Here is a 23268-nt window from a genome sequence, read left to right on the forward strand (position 1 = left end):
ATTGTTAAGATAGTTAAGCACTGGAATAAGCTTTCAAGCGAGGTTGTGGAATCGCCTTCATGGGGAGGTTTTTACAAACCGGTTGGACAAACACTGATCAGGAATGGTGCAGGTTTACTTGGTCTTGCCTCAGCACAGGGCACTGGACTAGATGACCCCTTGAGGTCCCTGTGATTCTAGGCTTTTCCTTCTAGGAAAGCAAAGAAAGCCCAGCGCACATTTAAATATCCAACTGGGGAGTTAGATATGATTTTTTTTAAGAGCTAAGGATACCATCCTCTGTTCATTGTTTATTAACTTTCACTCAAGTAAACTGTGTCTATACAGGGACAAGACTGAAAACTTTGCTGCCATACAGAACCCTTGGCTAATCACCAGGAAATCTGTACCAACAGAATTTAATGGGGAGGCAGGGAGAAAGTTAGTTTTGTGTAAAAATAAAGGGGCTGGCATTAGTCAAGGCAAGTATTCAGATGTTAAGTGATTTGACAGATGGCTTATGTATCAGTCTACTCTCAAATGATGAGATGATGTTTAAGTATTGGCATGAAATTGTATTGCCTTCTCAAATATCACTTCAAAAATATTTCATTGTTTTGTTCATCCACACTTTTCTATACTTCTGCCACACCATGAAATAGGGGACCGATATGTGATCTGCTTTCACATAGTTGTCACTTGTAGAGGAAAGTTGTTATATATTCCTATGCATTCAATTATTTTTAAAGCTATAGTACTGCTTGGTTCAGAGTCATTATTAGAAAGCAGCCATCAGTGTTGTAGTACTTAAACGTGTGTTATGCTCCCTGCAGGCAAAGCAGCAAACCAGCATTCTTTGCAGAGTAGAGCACATTCCAGCCCACATTCCCAGTGATGAGACTGTACAAATAAGGAAGCAAACAGTCCTGAGTCATACTGACTTTCAGTGCAATAGAAATAACAGGTGGATGGACAGTGAAGTTAGTGCTTACCAAAGAGGGAAAAGGACAGACTAGCCACGAAAGAAGTGTTATTTTTAAAGCTTCAAAAAGGAATTCTGAACCCAGTAACTAATAGGATTAAACTATCCCTGGGTAACAATAATTCAGTTGAGCTATGAGAAACTGCAATCTTGGGCTTATTAGACAAACCTGTATGTCTGGAAAGGGGGCTACACTCTCAAGTGTATGGAATACTTAAGCACATATACCAAGAGGTGAGGTCTCTGCTCCTGGCAGGTAGCCTGGAGCAAACAGCATCATGCTTCTGTGAACAAAAATTATGGGATGTTTGCACCATAGGCAAAGCCGAGGACCAATCACTAACCAAACTACCCAGCAAACAAAAATCCCAAGAATTTAGAATGCAAAGTCTTTAGGATGGGGACTGTCTCTATACAGCGCCTAGTACAATGGGGTCCTGCTCCATGACTGGGTTCATAGATGCTACACTAATACAAATAGTAACCCAACAGAATGCACTCCATGCTTTGCCTGAATATTAGAGCTGAGGCATTACAAATTATTTCACTTTGCCTACACTACAATAAGCAATTTTATATATCTAAATATAGATAGATATATAGACTAGTCTATCTTAGTATTCTTGGTAAGGCTAATGAAGAGCATAAGCAAATCAACATGACAGGTAATTTGTCATTAATAGTTTGATTTCATCAGCCTGGCCACAGTGCATTATAAACTAGGAAAATTATATGAGGCATGAGATGATAGCATCAGTGTTTAACATTTATTTTCCATTACTTGACTGCAAAAGAGAAGTACATCACCTATTACAGCATTTTTGCTAAAGTATTTTAATCTTTCTGAATTTTTTTAAACTCAATGGTATCTTTTCTTCATCCGGACAAACCACCATCCCAGCAGGTGTCCCAGTCAAGCAGAGCTGTTGTAGTACAGGGTCTGCATGAAAAGTTTACTGAAGCAGATTATGACTTAAACCTCGTGTGACGGGATCCCCGGGGTGCAGCTTGGGACCACTGTGCCCGCTTAACTCTCCAGCCTGGGCTGTCTCTCACAGTGTGTGGATAGAGACAAGCAGGAAACCCTTCCAGGACCTGTGATCACTCAGCACAACAGCATGTGGAACCCCACACCCAGCTAGATTGCATGAATGCTCCCAGAGCCACTCATGAATCACACAGAGAGAGGAACCAGCCAAATCCCCCCAGCTTCCAGCCTTGTACCTCAGGAATATACCATCTTGCACTGCTGAGGACCAGCAGTGCAAGTTTATTAAATGGTTCACCACTTCATCAATGGAAAGTGGATATACACCAGCCTTTTAAAACCTGAGCAGATTTACCAAACACTTCAGGCAAACTTATGGTTGCCAGATGTCTGGTTTTTAACTGGAATGCCTGGTTGAAAAGGGACCCTGGCAGATTCAGTCCGCACTGCTGACCAGGCCCTTAAAAGGCCGGTTGGCAGCGCAGGGGGGCAAAGACAGGCTTGCTGCATGCCTGGCTCTGTGTGGCTTTCCGGAAGTAGTGGCATGTCCCCCTTCCGGCTCCTACACACAGGGGCAGCCAGGTGGCTCAGCATGCTGCTCCTGCCCCAAGCGCTGGCTCTGCAGCTCCCATTAGCCGGAAACCGTGGCCAATGGGAACTGGGGGCATGGGGGGACAGCACACAGAGCTGCCTGGCTGTACCTCTGTGTAGGAGCCAGAGAAGGGCCATGCCACTCCTCCTGAGAGGTGCTTGAGGGACGCTCCGCCTGGAGCCTGCACCCCTGACCCCCCTCACATGCCCCAACCCCCTGCCCTCCAAACCCCTCGGTCCCAGTGTGGAGCACCATCCTGTACCCCAAACTCCTCATCCCCAACCCAGAGCCCGTATTCCCAGCGGGAGCCCTCCCCCTGCACCCCAACCCCTTGCCCCAGCTTATAGCCTCCCCATATCCTGAACCCCTCATTTCTGGTCCCACCACAGAACCTGTACCCCTAGCCGAGCCCACAAACCAACCCTCTGCCTCAGCCCAGAGCCCCCTCCCATACTCCAAACCCCTTGGCTTCACCCCCAGCCCTCTCCTGCACCCCAAACCCCTCACATCCCAACCCACTGCCTCAACCTGGAGCTCCCTCTATATCTTGAACTAATTTCTGGCCCCAACCCCCTGAGCCAGCCTGGTGAAAATGAATGAGTGAGGGTGGGGAGAGCAAGCAACAGCAGAAGGAGGGATGAAATGAGAAGGCGAAGGGCCTCAGAGAAGGGATGGGACAAGGGTGTTCGGTTTTGTGCGAATAGAATGTTGGCAACCCTAGGCAAATTTCACTGGTAAAAAAACAGTGAAACAAGTTTATTGACTAGAAAAAGTAGATTTAAAGTGATTTTAAGTTAAAGTCAGAGTTACCAAAATAAAATATAAGCCTGCAGTGTAAACACTCAACTCTATTAGACTGGGTAACATCTAGATTAAGGAGTTTTTCTCACCCCCACTGGATATTGCAGTTCATAGTACACAGGATTCACCCTGGAAACCTGGAGTCTTCTTGGTGTCCTTGTTGCTTGCAGCATAGGTGGAGGTGAGGAGAAAAGGCAAAGCGTGGGGTCACCGTGTTTTATTTCCTTAGTCTATGTGCTTGGAGAACACAAGTCCAGGCATGTCTGATGGGCATTGCTGAGGCACTAGGCAAGGTTGAGCAATTCCCCAGCTGTGTGGCCCTGTGCGAATGTCATTGAATTGTAGCTCCCTTCCTGGACAATGGCTGTTGATGGTTGTTCGACACCCACTCGGCCGTTGGTTACTTTTCCTTGCTTTTGTCTCTGGGGAGCTGCTGATTCCCCTATTTACAACATGTTTTAGTGATAGCTGTATAATAAAATCTCAACTTCATATGCACTAATAATTTATAGGCTTAGAACAAAGACTTTCAGCTGATCATAACCTTTCCTGTTACCTCACATGGCATGCTTTATATGCTATATCACAATTATATATAAATGAGGCATATGGAGTTACAGGGCACAGTATATCACACCTACCAGTAGTGCTGTTTTATACAGATGAGAACTCACACTTTTCAAACTGAAGTTAAGTGGATGTACCAAACAATATCTGTTCTGTCTTGTTTATTTAGATATCTTCAGGTCATGCACTGTGCCCAGCTGTATGTACTGTGTCCTGGTATATGTATATTGCCCAGCATGGTAGGGTCCTGATCTTGGTTGGAGCCTGTGGGTGTTGCTGTCCTAGGTCTTCAGGGCAGGAACCATGTTTTATGTGTACAGCACACAGCACAATGTGACCTGGACTGCAGCCTGTACGTGCTACTATAAGATGTGCTAGTGAGCTGGACAAAACTTTATAAAAGGAATCAAGATTACTGTAAATGGTTTACATAGAAGTGGTATAGCAAAATGGGAAGGGAAGGTGGACCCCCACACTAGATTCAGGAAGGGATATAATTTCATCATGGTGGTGGAGACTTGTGTGTATACTGTGGGTGTCTAAACTTCAAGTGAAAATCCTTTATCTTGAGTAACCCCTTCAGATGGAGGAGATCTAAATTGGGATGGAGGATTTGGCCTGCATCCTGCGGGAGGAGGTGTCGAGTCAACTTTAGGGTGATTGGTGGACAGACTGCCATGTGCTTGAGGTATGGGTACCAAGTCTGTTATGGCCATGTTGAGACTATGAGAATGACTGTGGCTTGTTCCACCTGTATTTTGTGAAGCACTTTGAACAATAAAGGCGTTTAACAAGGGTACATCCCATCTAATGAGGAAGGCTTCCCCAAAGACAGATGACCCAGACCTACTCTTGAGCAGAACTGATTCTGAAGGGGGCCACCTTCCCTGTACTGTGTGGGGCTGCAGCTGTGCTCCCCAACCACATAGAGAGTATTGGTTGTGAGTATCAAGGATGGACTGCGCACTTCCTTTGAGGATAGCAGACCTGGTAATTTCAGAGTATCCAGCAATGCTGGATGCTGCAGGGAACAGTGGGGACTCAGGGATTGGTGTGTGCCTAATGCTAGCCTGCACAGAGAAAGCAAGCCCTGCGGAGCCCTGGTGGTAGTGTGTATGTGGCCAAAAGCTGTTGATTTCAGGGAGCTAAGCTACAACAGCCACAGACGAGACTGCTTCATGCTAAGGGTAGATAGTGGGCCTCAAATTTGGGTGCAGATTAATAGTATCATCTGCTAAAGTTCTTCAGCTGCAGAAGCTACTGCACATGTTGAGGCTGGGAGACATTACTACAGCTCCAGAAAGACACTGTGGGAAGAGGAATGATGGGGATGGGTGGAGGGAGCTTATTTCATTGAGCTGCTCTTCCCAGTTAACCTAAATTTCTTTTCTCATCAGCCTTGTTGCACTGTCAGACCTTTCCCAGGGTCAGCCAGTTTGCACAGCTTCACGTGCACCGGAGTCACAAACTGGGCTCAGACTTCAGCTTCTTAACAGTAAGTAAAACATGCATATAAATACTGAAAAAAGCAAAACCAAGGACTGTAAAGAGAAGACAGCCAACTTAGAACTGAATCCTTCCATACTAGGAGATAAGGGGCAGCAGAATTTCCCCCACAGCTTCTGAGGAGACCCTCCCCAAGTCAGTTTATTGAGAAGTGTCTTCATGAGCTGTGTAGATTTTATGCAGAACAGGCTGGCTGACAGAAAAGAGCAGAATTCCATGCAATCTGGCTCGCTCAGACTTCTGCTCCCTGCCCAGTCTACTGCTTTCCCGTTTCTTTCTAATTGTCTGTTTTGAGCTCTTCCATCCCCTGTACTTCAATTGCGTTTGGCCATTTGTCTGATCTCTCCAGTCTCCTGGGTCTCTTTCTCATTATCTCCCTTGTCACCTTCAGAATCCTGCGGCTAATATTACTTACCCAAAACCAGTGAGCTCTATTTTTGTTTTTCTAGTAAGCTACATTTCTATGGAATATGCAGTAGGAGGACACAATCTTAAAAGTAGAACCCGTTCATTACCAAGGCCTTTCCCAAAAAGGAATCTCCTCCCATCCATAAACTAAGACTCCATTTAAGAATTGCTGATTTACAAGGCTGCTGCAGGTAGATTAGACACTCATTTGCTTTCACAAAAATCATTCTAAGAGTCTTTATATATTTTTCTCTGAACTGTGAAGCTGGCCAACTTAGAGAAATTGTAAAATCTTGAATATCAGAGCTACCATTTGATTCTCAAGGGAAAAAGGAACCAAAAAAAAAAAAAAAAGAGGCCAGGTCCCCTCCAAATGCCTTTTATGTTGCTTTGTCACAGTGTTATCTTGTTTTACAAATAGTCTGTTTATGAGAATGCCATGAAGAAAAATGTTCATTTAAGTTCCATAATCACATAGGGCTACTTTGTAAGCCAGCAGAATACAGCCTCAGCAGCTGCTTGCCCACAAAACTTTACAATTGTGGAGACTAATTAAGATTCTTCAGAGGAAGTCCCTTCTCTTTGCAGAATGCCTTATTAGATATTCTGTACCTCCCTTCTTCAGAGCAGAATGTCTGACGTTGCCTGGTCTAAGTTTATGGCTTATGAATTACCAATTGATTCCAAAATATCACTGCTCTTTTCTGTGTCTGAATAAAATAGTTTCCTTTACAGGAAACAAGTAGCAGCATTCTGCAATTAACTACCTAAAGTACAGCTATTTAACTATGTTAGACTGAACTTTTAATTAGACAGCACAATACTTTCCAACTCATCTTCTCTACCAAATGCTATTAGGATTTGCATGTCATAATGCAGAGGATGCAATAAAGGGGGGATTAATCATGGCTTTCAGTTGATGGTGGCTAAAGTTCAGGACAGTCTTGCCAGTTTGTAAGACGATTAAATTCAAGAGTTTTTTTTAAATCAACACGTCTAGTCAATTTGAAAATTATTTTATTTACAAGGTTGGATACATTTATTAAAATACAGGAATGCCTCACTTAACGTTGTAGTTATGTTCCCGAAAAATGCAATTTTAAGCAAAACGATGTTAAGCGAATCCAATTTCCCCATAAGACTTAACATAAATGAGGGTGTTATATAGATGTGTGTGCATGCGCGTGCACACACACACACACACACACACACACACACACACACACACGTTTTAAACAAACAATTTAATACTGGTACACAGTGATGATGATTGTGAAGCTTGGTTGAAGTGGAGGAGTCAGAGGGTGGGATATTTCCCAGGGAATACCTTATTGCTAAATGATAATTAGCAATTGGCTGAGCCCTCAAGGATTAACTCTCGCCCTCTACAAGGCAGCAGGAAAGGAGGGAGGGCAGACAGAGATAGAGAGAGACACCCTGTGTGTGTTTCAGAGACAGAGATGCGCATTTCCCCTTTAAGTGTGAAGAGTGAGGTCAGAAGTACACTGCCTTGTTAATTAGACCAGCAAGCTAAGACCCCACTACAGCTCCCTCTGTCCCTGTGACCCCCCTGCTCTATGGAAGATGGGATAAGCGGGGTGCAGGAGCAAGGGGGAGGGGGACACCCTGACATTAGCCCCCCCTCTTTTTCCCCCTCCCCCACAGTAAGCAGGAGTCTCAGGGAGCAGCTCCAAGGCAGAGGGCAGGGGAAGCACATGGCAGTGGGGGGAGGGACAGCTGAACTGCCGGCAATTGATAGCCTGCTGAGCAGCTGCTGCTCAGGGAACTTAGGGGAGCAGATGGGGGGCTGGTTCCAACCACATACCAGCTAGCTGCAAGGGGCTGCTCTTCCTGCAAGCAGCGGACAAAGCAGGCAGCTGCCAAATGACATTAGAAGGGAGCATTGCACAACTTTAAAAGAGCATGTTCTGTAATTGATCAGCAACGTTAACAGGGATGACTTTAAGTGAGGAGTTCCTGTAGTCTTTATCTGTGCCCAGTTCTCTGCATTGATCCATGGTAACTACAGCAAAATTTCCTCAATACCAAGCTTGGGCTATTCTAAATGTCACTTTTTAGTAATACTATATACAGCACCTCCAAGAGGCATGCAACTATTGCTCATGGGACAAAACTTGAGTTTGTAAAACAAGTTGACACCACCACATAGGGGATACAGTCTATAAGTCTGAAAAGTTTGGCATACTAATGTCTCCCATTTTAATTTAAAAAATCAAGTTTATATTCTCACTTTTATGACTATTCACTTTTTTATCTATTTTTATTTCTATTTTGGGTTCTATACATTAGATAAAACTTTTATAAAATGTAAATAATTACCTTTACCTTTTCCCTGCTCAGCTTCATCAGTTTGTGTTCTGTTCCATACTGACTTTGAAATACTCAATGTAAAAATAAAGACCTTAAACTTAAAAGGTATGCCAATTTCAGGAAGCAGATAAAAGAGGATATTCAAAACAGGTATTTTCTTACTTTGATTACCTCAACACTTATACAACATGATCTGTAATTAAACAATGCTATTCAGAGGAAATTGATTTTTTTTAAATTGGGATTTGAATAAATTATAACAAATTTCAACTTCATTTATATTTCCTACTAGAATGATGTGTCTCAGAACAAGTATCAAAAAAGAAATTTTACTTTTAAATCTCAACAGGAGGTTGAAAATGCAACACTGATTTACAGAAATCACGATTCTCACCCAAGTTGTGGGTTGTGTGGTTTTTTTTTTTTTTTTTTTTTTTTTTTTTTGCAACAAACCGCAAGACTTCACCACTACCACAATAAAAATAAAATGAGAAAACCACAAGATTAGTCGTCCCTTCTTTTATCTACAAAGACTTTTTCAAGCAAGTTTTCTGCTGCTGGAATTTTCACCTTGAACGTATAAAAGAGATCAAAGGCCAAATGGGACAATTTCACCACTTGTCCGTCTTCCTTTTGTGGGCAAATGGTTTGTGTGTAGAACATATCAAACATTAGGACAAAAATACTTGTGTGGAATACTTATAAATGTTTGCAAATTTAAACCTATAAATTACACATCTTCATCATACAATCCAACTACTGTTAAGGGAAAAGGGGGATTCTTAAAAGTTTCAGTTAGACACTATTTTTAACCACAGCCCAATGACTCTGCTGCGGGAATATCATTTCAGGCAATCAGACACAACTGAATATTTGGGAGTGTTTGCAAAATTCAACAGGGACTACATCAGCCAAATTTGCTAATAGTTTTCTTTATTGAGATTAGACATAACAAATATCAGGTACAGCAGTTAGTCTAAAAAAATACATTTAAAAATCTTCAGTCGACCATGCTCCTTATAACAAAAATCTTCCAAAACCAATTTATTTTTACAAATTAATCTACATTATTAATGTAAAGAGAAATTCTCAAATTTAGCATTATGTCATTATTTCCAACAAATGTCTATTGGAACATGTTTCCATTATTTGCAAATGTTAGAATCTGTAATACATTTTTCTAATGTATCCTGTACATATTAAATAATCTAAAAGGCTCCTCTTGTAGTGCATTAACAATTTAGCAAGCACACAGTATTTTTCCAGTACCATTTGCATTACAAATTATTTGCCTGCAAATGTAATTAACATCTAAAAAAGTGCACGTTTAGTTTTTCGAGTAACCTGTTTTTCTGAGGAAACAAACCTCCACTGGAAGTGTTACACTACCTGTAGCTAATCTACCCATGATTAGAAATGTGCAACTAGAAGGTACTTTGAGACTATACAACAACTGAATTATGTACATAAACCAAAGGTCATTCAGTCTTTAGCCTGTATTTACATCCAAAAATGTTCACTACCACAGGATCATAGCAAGAACTCAGTACAGCATTAGATAATGATAGTATTTAATTAGAATTGTTAACTGCAATTCAGTATAGCACAAAATGTAGCCCAAGAAATACCCTGAAAAATGGATGTGTGTATTAAATAAAACTAGTATGTCACAGAACAAATCCTCTGCTGGATATTCTTACAAGTTCAGTGTTTGAAATAATAGGGTCCTGGCTCTATCAAGCAACTAGAAGATCCAGCAAGGATGCAATGTAATACAGTTGTTTTTTTTTTTTTTTTTAAAAAGCCTCAAATGAGGGATTATATGAATTACTGTAAACCACACTGGCCACTGTTAGCACTAGTTTAAAGACAGTCACACTACATGCAGAATCCCTGCTGACAGGATCCACACAGGTTTCAGTATATAAGCATAGGATGAAATTTTATTGTCACTACAAGTATCAAAAAACATTTTTGAAGCCAGTTGATAGGGTCTTCCTCACCCCACCAAGTGGTGAACCTTTTAAAAAAAAAATCCATTCCGGATTATCCAGTCTGAGATTAATTTTAGCTTCTCACCAAGAAATCCAGTGTATATGCTCGTACTAGAATTGCAATTTGTAATTATTAAAACAGGCAGAGTACAAACTTTGAAATATTCGCAATGTAATAAATGAATTATAAAGAAATTCAATATTTTATCATTAACTTGCATGAATAGCAATTAAATCAGTCAAACACTCCTTCCATTTCTTCCCTCTCATCCTACTGAAAAGTGCAAAATTGAGCTGTCGCTTGGTCCACAAACACAATACATCATGTACACTGAGAGATCTGACTCCTGATGGAAATCTATTGCCAACTATTCACTTCAGTTTTAACTCTGAGAAAACTTCAACATCCAAAGATGGAGTTCAGTTCCAGCAAAATTAATTCTACAATCTGATTCTGGTACACAGTGTGGACTGCTATGTTACCAGTCTCTTTCTCTGGTTTTAACAGAGTTGGTCCAAAAACTATTGCTATGCTTTGATAAGTCATTCGGTTCTTTTCTCCATTTTCTACAACTCTGGGGAAAAAAGAAGAAAATATGCTTTTAAAATAAATTCATCGATGTGAGAGAGAATAATGTGTTAACAGAGAAGAGAAACAAAACCAAATCAGTAATTCCTCATAATATTTATTCCATATTTACTGTCATTCATGAAACATGCCACTATTGTAATCACTTTAATTGTTTAAAATATATTTGACACTAGCTCTGTCCCTATAGTCTAAAGTTTAGCAGCTAAAAGCACAACTAATAAAAACACTGTCCAAAAGTTGGGTTTGCTTCTCCATAAGCTTGTAAAAACACAGACAAGCGTTTTGCTTTGATGAAGCACAATGAACATCAAAGGAAACATGATTAGAACCTTCCCCCCGGACTTTTAATGTTTGAACACTCAGCTTTAAGAAAGGTGACTAGATGACCTGATTTCATAGGGAGAGTCCCGATATATGTCTCATATAGGTGCCTATTATTCTCCACCCCGTCCCGATTTTTCACACTTGCTATCTGGTCACCCTAGCTTTAAGGGAGCTCTGCAGTACATTAAGACTTTTTCCTCCTCCTCCTACTCACCTCTTGAGGTGTCTAAAAAGTATCTGCATGGTATCCTGATTTGGCTTTGGCAACTGTTTAATTAAATCTTTGACAGCACGAACACGCTGTCTTGGTTCTTGTTCTGGAAGAGACAAAAGGCAGATAAACCATAAATTCAATATGTTGATTTAAAATTTTGGTAGCATATAACTTACTAAAAACTGAATGAAGCACACAATTTTACAGTGCTGATATTAAGTAAAACATTGCCACCTGGTGGCCACATTGAATATTACAGATCATCTGAAGGTAATACCTTAGAGACAAGATGGGCGAGATATCTTTTATTGCAATGGCTCTCAACCTTTCCAGACTACCGTTCCCCTTTCAGGAGTCTGATTATCTTGTGTACCCCAAGTTTCACCTCAATTAAAAACTACTTGCTTACAAAAATCAGATATAAAAATACAAAAGTGTCACAGGACACTATTACTGAAAAATTGCTTACTTTCTCATTTTTATAAAATAAATCAACTGGAATATAAATATTGTACTTGCATTTCAATGTATAGTATATACAGTAGAACAAAAATCATAATCTGTATGAAACTTCAATTTGTACTGACTTTGCTAGTGCTTATTATGTAATCTATTGTACAACTAAGCAAATATCTAGATGAGTTGATATACCCCCTGGAAAACCTCTGAATGCCCCCAGCGGTACACAGAACCCCTAGTTGAGAGCCACAGTTTTACTGGACTAACTTCTGTTGATGAGAGAGACAAGTTTTTGAGCTTACACAGAGCTCTTCTTCATGTCTGGGAAACGTACACAGTTTCATAAATAAATACAACGTGGAACAGAATGTTTAGCATAAATAGTTAACACATTTCAAGGACCATTCACCCACCTTGTCTTTAACATCCTGGGACTGACACAGCTACGCCACAACTGCATATAAGGTAACACCTTTACAAAATCTCCTTTTTAAACAGTGAAAAGGAGAACATTTTACAATTAACTGCAATGTGCATATTTAAATATTTATGATTTATGAAAATTCTGTGCATGCTTTATGGACTTACTAATTGCATTGACAAAGTCATTGAAATGACTATATGTGAAGAGTGGTTCTGGCAGTTCTCTGAAAAACATTTTTAGAGCTCCTGTGATGACATGTATATCTTCCCATTTGCTGTCATTCAAGTCCAATTTCTCATCTGAAAGAAAACATGAATGATTACTATAATCTAGCAGGTGTTTATCATTAATTACTTATTTCCTTATTACCCAATGTGAAGGGGCCAGAGGAAAAACAGTTACTTACTATAACTGTGGTTCTTCAAGATGTGATTCAAACATGTATTTCACTTAGGTGTGTGCATGTAATCCAAGTGTCTAACAGGGAGGAGCTCTCTCTTTAAGGGTATGTCTACCCTGGAAACTTCAAAGCGCTGCCCTGGGAATGCTCCCACGGCAGCGCTTTGAAGTGTGAATGTCATCACATGCGAGCACTAGGAGAGAGCTCTCCCAGCACTCCCGGTAATCCACCTCCACCAGGGATTAGCTCCAATGCTCCCAGCACTTGGAGCCTGTCTACACTAATGCTTTAAAGTGCTCAGATTTGCTGCGCTCAGAGGGGTGATTTTTCACCCCCCTGAGCCAGCAAGTTAGAGTGCTATAAAATGTAAGTGTAGACATACCCTAAGAAATCTATTGGAAGGTGAGAAGGAATAAAATTGTGTCTGTCATTGTTGCTAGGCAGATGCACAATTAGCAGTCCACATCCAGAAGTTTCTGGAATTGGGTGTGGTAGTTTTGGGGATGCTCAATACGTTCCCTATTGCTGGACTGATTTCTGCATCTCCAGGCACTGGAGAAGGGCACCCAAAGGTTACAACGTGCACCCAGAATGCCAGAGCCAGATAATTTTACCTAGCAGTACCCGTAGAGGGATGCACACACCTTCTTGCTGTAGCTCTTCCCCTGGCTATACGAGGCAGCGATGCCCAAACCCTCATAAGTTCCTTCACACTGAGCACCTAGAGTGCAGTGCAGAGACGCTGGAGGGTAGGTCATGGAATAAAACGTCTGCATCACGTCTTGAAGAACCAGTTACAATAAGTAACCCTTTCTTCTTCTCTGAGTAGATGCAGCTATGTATTTCACTTACATGACTCACACGCAGTATCGCCTGACCAAAATTTGCATCCTCTGGAAGATGCAGTAACTGATTGTGTAGAATGAGCTTGCACACACTGAGGAGGTATAGCTGAAGCTATTTTATATGCAGTCTTGATACAAGATGTTATCCATTTAGAGATCATTTGTGAAATGATGACGTGACATATCATACGATCTACATATGACACAGGTGAGGCGAAGCACAAAATACTTTAGTTCTGTCCAGATAGAAGGCTAGACATCACCTGACATTTCATGTATGGAGATGAATGCGGCTTAGAAAAAAAAACACAGGTAAATATACCACCTGGTTCAAATGAAACTGAGAAGAAACTTTAAGACCACACCCCAAATTTTTGTCTAAAGTCATTTGTCTTTGGAGAATTGTGTATAAGGAGGATCTGCCATCAGTGCCTGCAACTCTCTCTCTTCTTGTGGATGTTATCGCTACCAGGAATGTAGTTTTCTGACACAAAGGCAGAAAGGGACAAGATGCCAGGGGCACAAATGGAAGTCCCATTAAAGTTGCTAGGACCGAGTTAAGAGACCACAGAGGAAATGGCTCTCAGATCAGAGGATGGAGATGTAAAAGCCCTTTTAAGCATCTTGCCACCATAGCAATGGAGAGGACTGATCTTCCTGAATGAGTGGGATGAAATGCCAATATAGATGCCAGATGCACTTTCAATTAACTAAGTGCAAGACCCGACAACCGAAGGTGCAGCAGGTATTCTCAGAACCCGAGGGCAACCTCTGATTTGACAAGGGCCATGGTGCTGAAGCAGACCGCATGGCCTGCTCAAGCAGAGGCTGCTTCAGATGAAGTTCCCTCATCACTTGAGAGTCTGTTTGGTGAGCAACCTGCTAATCAAACACCGCTCATTAACATGGGCTTTGCCTAGGCACAGCAAGCAGCATGTGTGGGGATGGTTGTTGGGGCTCTCCTCCCCACATAACAGACAGTGTTTAAACCCTGGTGATGCCATCAGTAGAAAAATCGTTAAACTACAGCTAACTAACACTAAATCTGATGAACTACATACATTAGAAAAAAATCACTAAAAATAGAGGGATTATGAGGTGAAAACCACAACAGAGCTCCAACTCCAGCAACAGGCTGTGAGAAGGAACAGAGGGGGGTTGGAGTGGCGCCACCTCATTCAGCCAGGGGAGGGGCTATTACAACAAGGTGCAAGCACCATCCTTCTACAGATTCTAGTAGGCAAAACTTCTCTAGTTCCAGTGCCCTGAGCATGCATGCACCTAAGTGGAATACATGGCTGCATCTACTCGAACAAAAACAGGGAGAAGAGTTGGAGCAGTGCAAAGGGGCTTTAAGAGCTCCATATTCGTCTGGGGGAGGATTCTCCCAGGTCAGGCATTGTGGAAGACGCCTGAAAGACTTCATTCTGGTGTAAGATCACAGCCGTGTGGAGATTCTGGGCAGCACTGAGCCCATAAGGCAGCCCTAGGTAGATTGCTGTAACTCAGACAAGCCCACTGGTTTATCTAAGTTATAAAAAGAGCTGCTTCAGACTCCAGAGCAGCAAAGAATTGGGAGAGGCAAAGGTGGCTTAAAGCTACTTTAGAGTCCCCTCTCCCTCTAGGCCAGGGGTGGGCAAACTTTCTGGCCCAAAGGCCAAATCTGGGTATGAAAATTGTATGGCAGGCCATGAATGCTCACGAAATTGGGGGTTGGAGTGTAGGAGGGGGTGAGGGCTTCGGCTGGGGGTGGAGGTTCTGGGGTAGGGTTAGGGATGAGGAGTTGGGGGGTGCAAGAGGGTGCTACGGGATGGGACTGAGGGGTTCAGAGAGCAGGAGGGGAATTAGGGCTGGGGCAAAGGAGGGGGTCAGGGATGCAGGATCCGGGCCGTGCTTACTTCAAGCAGCTCCCAGAAGCAGTGGCAAGTCCTCCCTCCAGCTCCTATGTGGAGGAGCAGCCAGGCGGCTCTGCCCGCTGCCCCTGAAGCTCCTATTGGCTGTGGTTGCTGGCCAATGGGAGCTGTGGGGGCAGTGCGAGGAGCCCCCTGGCTGCCCCTATGCATAGGAGGCGGAGTGGGGACGTGCTGCTACTTCCGGGAGCTGCGTGGAGCCCTGGCATGCATGGAGCGGGACAAGCCCTGGACCCCACTCCCTGCTGGAGCTCAAGGGCCGGATTAAATGTGGCCAGATGTGGCCCCTGGTCCATATTTTGCCCACCTCTGCTCTAGGCCGAGAGTCCTCTGCTGGATTGCATAAGGGCACAACAGAGATTCTCACCCAAGGTCAGAATGATAGACAAATGTTAAATGCCAGTACAAGGTTGCTGGGTTTTTTAATACTTTTTCTCTTGCTTTCCATAAGATATAGAAATATTCTATTTGAGCTTCATTCCTTTTAGAACTGCCATGCCACATATTGCTTCAAAATTATTACAGCAGTGACTAGACAGCTTCAATTAAGACCAAAGTTCTGGTGTGGTAGGCACTGTATGAACAGATGTAGACAGTACCCACTTTGAAGAACATTTAGCATGTACTAAATGCTATTTAGTAGCATTTTCATTTTGAAAAGTGCTAGATATTTCTCATGAAATGTTGTCATATTATTTTAAACAGATGGACTAAAAATCACTGCACAATCTGAAGAACTTTCTAGCAATTTTGACAAATATTCTTACATATGGTGACCAGACAGCAAATGTGAAAAATCGGGATGGGGGTTGAGAGTAATAGGAGCCTATATAAGAAAAAGACCCAAAAATCGGGACTGTCCCTATAAAATCGGGACATCTTGTCACCTTACTCATGCATATATTTTCAAATTGATAATACAGTTGGAGAATGGCACTTACCGTGATTAACTGCAAATCTTAGCTTCTGTATAACTGCAAGATTGCCACTAACTCGGTATAACCCGTCAACATCCAATCCTAAAACAAATTTTAAAATGTAGATTTTTTTTTTTTAAGATACTTAAATGGGTCAGTCTGCTTATTTTAGAGATTCCAGTTAGCAAAAAGAAAACCCACCATCAGGAGAACTGCAAAACCTCTAGTCACAATTAAAGCTATTTACTTATCTGCAAAGATAGTTGCTGACTAGTATCTTGCCACTGCAAAACTTATGCTTGAAATAATATCTAAAATGATGTGTACTCAGACAATGTGAAGGAGTCTTCAGAAGTGAGGTGCCCTACTCCCACTGATTTTCAATGAGGGCTGGGGGCCCACCCTCCAATAGCTGCTTTTAAAAATCTCACACCTAATATTTAGTTAGCACAACTAATGTTTAGTACATAAAGGATTTCACTTTCTCTCTTGCACATATATGTGCACTCTCGCTCTCTCTTTCATACCTTCACTCATCCTAAAATACTAGCAGTGGGATTGTAGGGTTTTTGATTTAGGTTTTCCCTTTCACATTGAAACTATATTTACTAAAATGTATGGTGACTAAACCAAGCTAAGTCAGCCATTCTGGAGAACACCTCAAAGTTGATAGTGGGTGACCAGGTCCACCAGATACCACCCATTCCACTGGTTTTTGAGTTTTCATATGTGTTTAATTCCACCGTGCCTTACTTTCTCAAGACAAGCAGATGTCCCCTCCATCCCTACCATCTTTACAGTGTTGAGGAACACACTAGATTTGGCAAAAGGAGAAAAATTACTTCTCAGTGGCTCCTGTTGCAGAAGATCAAAAGTGGTCAAGTGCAGAAGACGGGAAGAATTTCTGTCTACCAATGCTCATAACCTCTACATGAATTCAGTACATTGCATTGGCTGATATGAGTGTTGAAACGACGGGATTCAACTGCTCCCTTAATCCCATCCACAGAGAAACCTGATACAACAGAAGCATCAGGAGATATGGCGCACAATTGTCAGTACCATCTGTCCTACCCATCCATTCGCCACTACCTTTTACTGCCACAATCTATTGATCATTCTCTCTCTGAAGAGATAATGGGGAGGGGTATGGAGATGGAAGAGGAGGGAAGAAGCTGCTCAAATCAGTTCCCCGTAAGGTAAAAAGAGGACAGCAGTGAAAGCAGCAAGTTCTATCTCAATACAGAAAACACACATCCACTGCAGCTTCTGGAATTGGGTGGAGGACAGTAGAACCAGTTCCTGCTCTTGAGTCACCAGACAGCAGCAGTAAGGGGGGCTATAAGTTGCACTATATTCCTTTACTGTAGCTGTTTCCCCATGGAGGACACCTATTTTGCCCTACAAACATATACCCTTAGCTCCCACTCAGGCCCTGAATGTGATGTGCTAGATCTAAGGTGGGAAGGAAGTGGGGTGCACCAAAAAGATGGGTGGGTAGATTCTCTTACACACAATTTGGATCTTGAGCTTCAGCCACTACATGGGAATAATTTCACTACAAAGGAGTAAGTGACCCACTTGCACTAAGTAACCCAATCTCATAAGAGTTCTAGTAACAACCACAACAACAAGCAGGCAAGAGACAAGTGAAGAGACAAGTCAGGGTGGGGATAAATATGTAGCCAGTTACCTAAAAGCTTTTATATATATAAAATGCAGAAGCATTGGGTCATCTTATACATCAAGCTTTCCAAAATGTTAACATTCAATCTAGACTCTCTTTAATACTAGAGTAAGAGAGATTTGCCTTCTCTTATTGTCAACAGGAAAAGAGAAGGACATGTTCAACAAATCAGGGCACTTTAAACACATCAGATAAAATATAGAAATCTGGTAATCTGAGCAGTTTCAAGCACATTTTCCAAGTTTTATCAGTATAACTGGCTAAAGGAATCTCAAAATACTTAGTGTTATCTGAAGGCCTTGATTCTCCACGTATTTACACAGGTAAGGCGTCCCTAAAATGAACTTGTAGGAGAAAAAGTCTTTAATGCTAGTGGTGTTTTGTTAACATGGGTAAAGATTTAAGAAGCAATTTGATTAGTTACCTACTGACAAGGCCCCTTTCAACAATCCTGTCCCCAAATATGATGACCTGTTCCCAGTTCCCTCTTGCTACTCTTTGCTAGCCACGATCTCACTGGATCCTAGTTCAGGTTGCCTTCTCTCCCTACTTCCCAGCTGTAGGCATCCTATTGCTATAACTCCAGCTATAAGCCTCAGACTTCACAATACTCAGTTAACAGTCATTGGAAACCAACAGGATAAGAATTAAGCTTCCAAAATTAGATACTGACTCAGAGATTTGGAGATAAAAACCAAGAGATGAACATTTTCACCCTACCATGTTCTTCGACATGTTCAATGCACAGCTTCACGAACTTTGGCACCGAGCTGTTTTCTCTCTGACACAAGCTGGTAAGATTGGAACCAAATACCTGATCTGGAATCAAGTAAAAAACAAAACAAAAAAAAAACAAAACACTCATTTATAGTTGAATGAGCTTCAAAGGATAAAACTAGTTCATGCACAACAGTGATTTACCAAGAATATATGGCAACACACCTTGGGTAACAAGAAGCAACGGGCAAGGTTTTCAAAAGAGCTCAGTCCCCATGGGGAGCAATGATAAGTTCTGAGTGCTGAATGCTTGAAAATTCACCCCCAGCTGCGAATGCTGAGCACTCTTGACAATCTGGCCCAACACATCCAGTGATTCAAGTAAAGGGTTGGAAGTTAAAGACTAGTTTATTAAATACTCTTCCACTAACTCACTGTATGACCTTGAGAAAGTCAATGAACTTCAGTAAAATCTGTTACTATCACAATGGGCAGAAGTGTAAAACCTCTTAAGATATATACTTATCCACCTATCTTAGGTTTTGTTATAGCTCTCAACACTGAATTATCTTAAATGTTACATCTATAGAAATCACTTCAATACCCTCAGGTGAATTACTATAAAATGTCATGCATATAATTACTGTAAGAAGGGACCTTAAAGGATTTGCATGTTTTATGTTGTATTTTGCACTTGTATGAATAATCACAGGATTATACAATATATACTTACTGTAATCTTTGTGCCCAACTTTTTTGTATGGAGATAGGGAGTACCAATAAGGAGTATTTAAATTACAACTTTTGGCATCATCTTTAATGTTACTTTAAAACAATATTTCACATCATCTACCTGTTTAACTTAGTATACCCTTATAAACAGAGCTCCAGAGCTATAACAAGAGCCCTCATGTTGCAATCGGATCCATAAGAGTGGATCCTTATATCAGTGCACAGCCCTGTTGACTTCAGTGACGCTCTGCACAGGTGATCCAACTGCAGGATTGTGGCATAGAAGTGGATACCCATAGACAAAGTTATTTAGTAAGAGACTCAAGCAGCTTTTGAGCTTTGTCGTCAAAAGGAGCTTGTAACAAAAATAAAAGGAAGGGGACAGGTTTCCACTGAAACATAGAAAGAAAACCAACATAAGGCCAGTGAGATGCATGCTACTGTATAACAAGGAATCTTGCAATGCATCAATTTAACTGCTTCAGCAATATACTAGAGATTCTGCATTCATCATATTTCATGTCAGAGCTGAAACTGCAACCATAGTCTGGTATTTGTGCATTGCATTCCCCTTTGCTCTGCCAATTATGTTGGCCCTTGTTTTTTTCCTATGACCCCATCTTCATGCCTTCTTCCACAGTGCTCCAAGGGCGGAATAGCTTCCTAATTCAGGTCCACCAGACTTCACTTCCCCATTTAAAACCTTTCTGAAGATTCATTTCTTCTTTGAGGTCCAAACACACTCAAAAAAATACATACTTTCAAGTGTTTAAATGATCCTCCCCCTTTTCGGGTACCCTGGGTTTCTTTTCTTTCTGTTGTAGGTTGAAAGCTCTCCCTGGAGCACAGACTGCCCTTGTATTTACATCATGCACAGCACCAAGCATGTTTTGGCTCTTAACAAATTAAGTGGCCTCATGTTCCTGAAATGAGTGCTAATGAGTTTTGCATCATTGGAGCATAATGGGAAATCTCTAGAGTGTTATGGATATTAATCATCACACTGTGCCTCTTAACGTTTTCTTCCATTGTTTCTTCAAAGTATTTTCCTTAATTGTACTTTTTTTATGTAGTAAAAGCACATTTAAAAACTGTTACTCTAATTAATGCATGCTGTTCTCCAGTGTTTTCCTAGAGATTGTTTTTTCAACATTTTCCTTATTCTAATCACCTGCTTTTGTAGTTTACTACATTTTTGTAAAAGCTTTTGTATTTTTGTGTCTGTTAACTAACAGCTTCTGTATAATTCAATGCACAAGGATAATGCAGAATTGCAGATTTATATTTTAAAATATACTAACAGCACCAACTTTTGAAGTTTAAATGCTTGCTCCTTAAATAAAAACACCTTTATTAGCTCCAAACACCAGCATTACACTTGTGCACACAGTTCAACTTGGCTCAGTGTTCACACCAACTAATTTCTCAGAAGTTTACACAGTGCATAAAGTCAGTTCCAAGCTATAAAATGGAATGCAAAGCTGCAGTCTAGGAAGAATTCCCTTCATCCCAAACAATTAAAAATCCCACAATTTACTTTTGTAATTACAATCTGAAAATATGACATATTTTGTAAATTTTGGGCTCCCATTACTTAAACTAAATTGGTTGAAATTGACATTAAGTTTGACAAATGTAATGTCAGAGAAGAATTTGGCCTGGTATATTTCTACTGACATGAGCTATAACTATATTTATTGTATGTAGTTGACTTTTAATTATGAAGCAGTGCAATGTATATTGGACAATAAGAAACTAAGTCTAGAATGAATATCAAATCAATAACTTACATGAACTCACAGTTTAAATATTTAAAATTGTGAATGCAGGTTTAAATTTAGAAATTCTATATAGGTATGTGTCACATTGGAACCATTACATAGTAATTAGCAACTCATAAGGTATGTCTACGCTACGAGCTAGCGGTGAGATTCCCAGCTCGCATATACATATGCATGCTAGCTCTCTTCTGAGCTAGCGCACTAAAAATCTCAGGGTAGCATGGGTAGCGGTGGCACAAGTTAGCTGCCCCTAGTACAAACTTGCTTAAACCCCGTGGGTACATACTTCGAGCAGCTAGCCCATAACGCCACACACTGCTGCCTGTGCTATCACAGTTACACTATTATTTTTAGCACACTAGCACAGATGAGAGCTAGTGCGAGTACATGTATACGAGCTAGGAATCATACCCCTAGATCATAGTGTAGATGTAGCCTTAAGTCCGATACAAACATGTATCATTTAAGAACTACTTTTTGGAAAAGATCAAAGTAAATACATTTAAGAAATATTAAAGCTAAAAACAAACTGACTAAGAAGAAAGAAATTTTAAATTAGGACTTCTTTAAACTCATCCTGTTTGGCTTAGGTATTTGACTTGTTTCTGAATACCACATGGCTGTCTGGTACCATGCATACTGCAAGATCCCCATCTGAAACAGATGAGAATCCACATCTGTTCAACTCTACATTGTAAGATCATTTTGTTTGCAAACAAAGGAGTGTTGGCTTGCCAACTGAAAGTGCAGAACAAATGGATTCTGCTTCCCAGAATCATTGTCCAAGGCCCAGTGGGTTCTTGGGACCTCATCCACCCAATCCCTTCACCTCTGTCCATTATAATATGAAAATTACTTCCTTTTTGTATTTGAATTTGGTGACCACTAGGGCTGTTGAAAGAATGACACACCTACCCAGAAACTGAAACTATCACATCTGCCATCTGCTACAAAAATAACTGGTTCCTTTTCAGTCAAATGTAGTTAACTTTATAAGACTGGTTTCCTCTAGGATTACACTAATTCCTGCTCTACTACAGACATGATTGTAAAATTCAGTTTATCAAAAGGTTTACTGAAGAAATGAGGATAATTTACCCTTAATGTAGCCTTTTTCTCGAACAGCTTGTAACGTAGGGCGTCGTGTAAGAAATTTCTTCAGCTTTGTTTTTGTCTTCTTCTGTTCTGAAGAATCTATGCTGCTAGATATTTTCATTGCTAAAACAGAAAAAGTAAATTTAATATAGAAATATAAAAAACTTGGCAAGCATTAAACAGCTAAATAGTTTGCCCAGAGAATAATACAAGAAAAACTTACTTGAAGCTGGCAAATGCTACAAGGGAAAAAAAACAGTATATTCTAACACATTAAAATATACAGTGCAAACTATTTTCTCTATCTTTTATTTATGCAAGCACCTGGTACATGGTAGGTACTTTCCAAACTGTCAAGAATGGCCCCTTCTCAGAGGAGCTTACGAGACAGAGGATTAGTTGCAACCCTGCCATATACACATATATGATTTACTACAACTGTACTCGCAAAAAGAAAAGGAGTACTTGTGGCACCTTAGAGACTAACAAATTTATTAGAGCATAAGCTTTCGTGAGCTACAGCTCACTTCATCAGATGCATTTGGTGGAAAAAACAGAGGAGAGATTTATATACACACACACAGAGAACATGAAACAATGGGTTTATCATACACACTGTAAAGAGAGTGATCACTTAAGATAAGCCATCACCAGCAGCAGGGGGGGAAAAGGAGGAAAACCTTTCATGGTGACAAGCAAGGTAGGCTAATTCCAGCAGTTAACAAGAATATCAGAGGAACAGTGGGGAGTGGGGTGGGAGGGAGAAATACCATGGGGAAATAGTTTTACTTTGTGTAATGACTCATCCATTCCCAGTCTCTATTCAAGCCTAAATTAATTGTATCCAGTTTGCAAATTAATTAATACATTTGTTAGTCTCTAAGGTGCCACAAGTACTCCTTTTCTTTTTGCGAATACAGACTAACACGGCTGCTACTCTGAAACCTGTCATTATGCAAGGCACTGAATTTAGCCGTATAGAGTGGAAATCTGTCAACTTCATGAAAAAAACTCGCACAGGTA

General features: G+C 40.9%; 1 protein-coding gene across 11 annotated transcripts in view; it reads right to left on the minus strand.

The window, feature by feature from the left end:
- Positions 1–9508: 9508 nt before the first annotated feature.
- The window catches only part of ARHGAP12 (Rho GTPase activating protein 12), a 146903-nt gene continuing 133143 nt past the window's right edge, over positions 9509–23268 (minus strand). For all 11 annotated transcript variants that reach the window (XM_038389271.2, XM_038389268.2, XM_043509542.1 and 8 more), the window contains 6 exons: positions 22249–22368; positions 18641–18739; positions 16258–16335; positions 12326–12460; positions 11279–11381; positions 9509–10723 (listed from right to left, as the gene is read on the minus strand). In XM_038389271.2, the coding sequence (XP_038245199.1) occupies positions 10549–10723; positions 11279–11381; positions 12326–12460; positions 16258–16335; positions 18641–18739; positions 22249–22368 (710 nt within the window). In that variant the 3' untranslated portion in view covers positions 9509–10548. The remainder of the gene's footprint in view (positions 10724–11278; positions 11382–12325; positions 12461–16257; positions 16336–18640; positions 18740–22248; positions 22369–23268) is intronic.

This window comes from Dermochelys coriacea, chromosome 2 (assembly GCF_009764565.3).
Source record: "Dermochelys coriacea isolate rDerCor1 chromosome 2, rDerCor1.pri.v4, whole genome shotgun sequence".
Lineage (NCBI taxonomy): Eukaryota > Metazoa > Chordata > Testudines > Dermochelyidae > Dermochelys > Dermochelys coriacea.